The sequence below is a fragment of the Montipora capricornis genome, chromosome 9 (genome assembly GCF_036669925.1).
Source record: "Montipora capricornis isolate CH-2021 chromosome 9, ASM3666992v2, whole genome shotgun sequence".
Taxonomy (NCBI): Eukaryota; Metazoa; Cnidaria; class Anthozoa; order Scleractinia; family Acroporidae; genus Montipora; species Montipora capricornis.
In genome coordinates, this window is record NC_090891.1 from 32392273 (window position 1) to 32394772 (window position 2500).

Genomic DNA, 2500 nt, shown 5'->3' on the forward strand with positions numbered 1-2500 from the left:
TGAAGTCAATCCCAGTAACTTTCATTTCTTTGTTTCAAGCTCTTATTGCATCAAAAAGAGACTGAGTTCCTGGCCAACTATTCTCTTACCTTACAAACGGGTCATACCAGGGAGCTGGATTTCCCCCGGTCGGCATTATAGCGATGGTAAGAAATACCACAGAATACGCAACAAAAACAACCACAGCATAAAACCCCTCATCTTTAGTCTTCCAGTCTCTCAAAGCAAGGATGGCTAGGAACATTATAGGGAAGGCTACGATACTCTGGATAAGTATCGCCAACATCTGCATGAAGAAAAAAAAAGACACTTTGAGGAGGTTGTTAGAAAAAGATCTCATAATCACCAGCTATAATTTATGTTGGATTGTCTCGTCGATGAAATGAAAGAAAAGGAAAGGAAAGGAAAGAAAAGGAAGTTTATTTAAATTAAGTGTCCAATCTTCTGACGCTGGAGCACTAATTGGGGACAGTGTAAATTGAAATTAACAAATCAACGCAAATCAAATCAAAATTTGGTTTTTGAGGAGAAGGCAAGACTCGGGAGTACCCGGAAAAAAAACCTCTCGTTGCAGAGAAAAGAACCGACAAACTCAACCCACATATGACGCCGAATCTGGGAATCGAACGCAGGCCACATCTGTGGGAGGCGAGTGCTCTCACCACTACGAAATCCCTGCACCCCTTAGAGAACGGCTTTGCGGAAAAACGGTAAAATAGTGTGTTGCATTGCTTGTCACAGCAAACGCGATGACTAAGTGTTCATTCTATCACCAGGGTTTTTCTTCTCTTTAGGTGAAAATACACAGAGAATTATTTATGATCGTTGCTCATGTTTCAATAAAGAATTCTTTTAAATTAGAGAGACATATGAAACTGATTTCTGGCGGTTTCGCCTCACGCATGAGACATTATTTGGAAAAAAAATTCGGTCCCCGTTTTAAAGAGAGGTATACATTCTATTCTAATAGGGATTTTCATGTGACAAAATAATGAACTTAATCCTTACAGCAGAAACCCAACGTTTGCATTTCAGTTCTTGTGAAGGATAACTGGTCTTGAATCCTTTTCTTAGAGTCAACCCCAACATAATCTGCAGATCCCTGAAAGGGTCATTTTGTTCTGGACTCAACGCCATGACGGCGGCCGACGTTACCATGGCATCTGCCACTCTGACACATTCAGGTGGTAACCTCACCGTTTCTTCAGGCTGATTGTCAATGCGTTGATTTTCTACGGGTGACATAGACATTACGGCGTAGGAAGGCGCACTCGACTGCGAGGTGTTTAAGCGCCAGTAATCTACCGCTACATTACTGACGTATTCTGGAGAGACGTTCTTCAGGTCTGACATCATTAGTGGATGCACTGCAGGGTCGTGCTCGGTGCGACAACAGGAAATAACAGGAAAGAACTGCCTACAACTTATTCCTCCGCAGCCATGTGAGCCCACACTCGTTTGAGTAAAAAACGCTTTCTGAAGCCTCCATCTAAAACGGATGGGAAAAAATGTCATACGTTGCAATTATTTGACTGCACATTTTATTCTTATTCTATCAGACTGATCACATTTTATCTCAGTGGAACATAAGCTGTCCCTCATTCGTTTATTTTGAGGAGAGTGTCACGAAAAAAAAAAAACACCGAAAATTCTATCCAAAACATAATAATTGATCAGTGACTGAATAAAACTCCTTCTCCAACCATAAGCTCCGGATTCGCTCTGACTAACGTGAAGAATTCAGTGGACTTTTATCAAATCGTTTGCTAAACCAAACACTTTTCGCAATTACATTGAACTTACTTGTAATAGGTGAATGTTGATGTAGCGCTGAAAATGCCAAGATAAGGACTGACCCATAGCAGACCACTTGAAATCAGCAGCAGCCAATGGAACAGTTGGTCACTATATTCTGGCAGGAGAAAGGTCGTGCATTGGTAAACCCTCCATTTGATCACGAAAGCGTAGAAGTAAAGCACAATGGCCAATGAAGCTTTCCTTCGCAAGGGTGGGAATCCAAGCCAGAAGAAGATGCTGAGAATAAAGACTGAGATTTTGAGCCAGAATGGGAGACCATCGGAAAAATGCTGTATTAACCAAGGAACAAACGTAAAGGCAAACATCAATCCACTTACAATCTGCAGTATGCGGGCAAAGGAGCGGATCCTGTAAGTAGAGAGAAGTTTGACAACGTGACACACGATGAAGATCATGAATAACAACAGAAACAGAATGCTCGCACTCCTTATTCCTGGATCATTCAATTCATCCTTTATGCATGTCTGCCTACATCCCTTCGAAGAAGTGGAACTGTTAACAGTTGTTGCATTCGTCATCTCGCCGCATTCAGAACCTCCATGTAAGATCTTGCCAAACACGAAATCAATGATGAATGCAGCCGTAAATGCGCCTGAACTGTACATAACACAAGGAATAACGAAATTAATTGTGATGAGCACCACAAGGAGGATCATGGTATCGAGAATTCCTTGGAAGCCGC

At 41.8% G+C, this 2500-nt stretch overlaps 1 protein-coding gene across 2 annotated transcripts in view; it reads right to left on the bottom strand.

Annotated features, from left to right (window-relative positions):
- Positions 1 to 2500, bottom strand: part of LOC138016139 (uncharacterized) — a 21462-nt gene that overhangs the window by 3389 nt on the left and 15573 nt on the right. For both annotated transcript variants that reach the window (XM_068863325.1, XM_068863324.1), the window contains exons 2-4: positions 1804 to 2500; positions 1009 to 1489; positions 90 to 286 (exon numbers count right to left, since the gene is read on the bottom strand). The exon at positions 1804 to 2500 is cut by the window's right edge and continues 280 nt beyond it. In XM_068863325.1, the coding sequence (XP_068719426.1) occupies positions 90 to 286; positions 1009 to 1489; positions 1804 to 2500 (1375 nt within the window). The remainder of the gene's footprint in view (positions 1 to 89; positions 287 to 1008; positions 1490 to 1803) is intronic.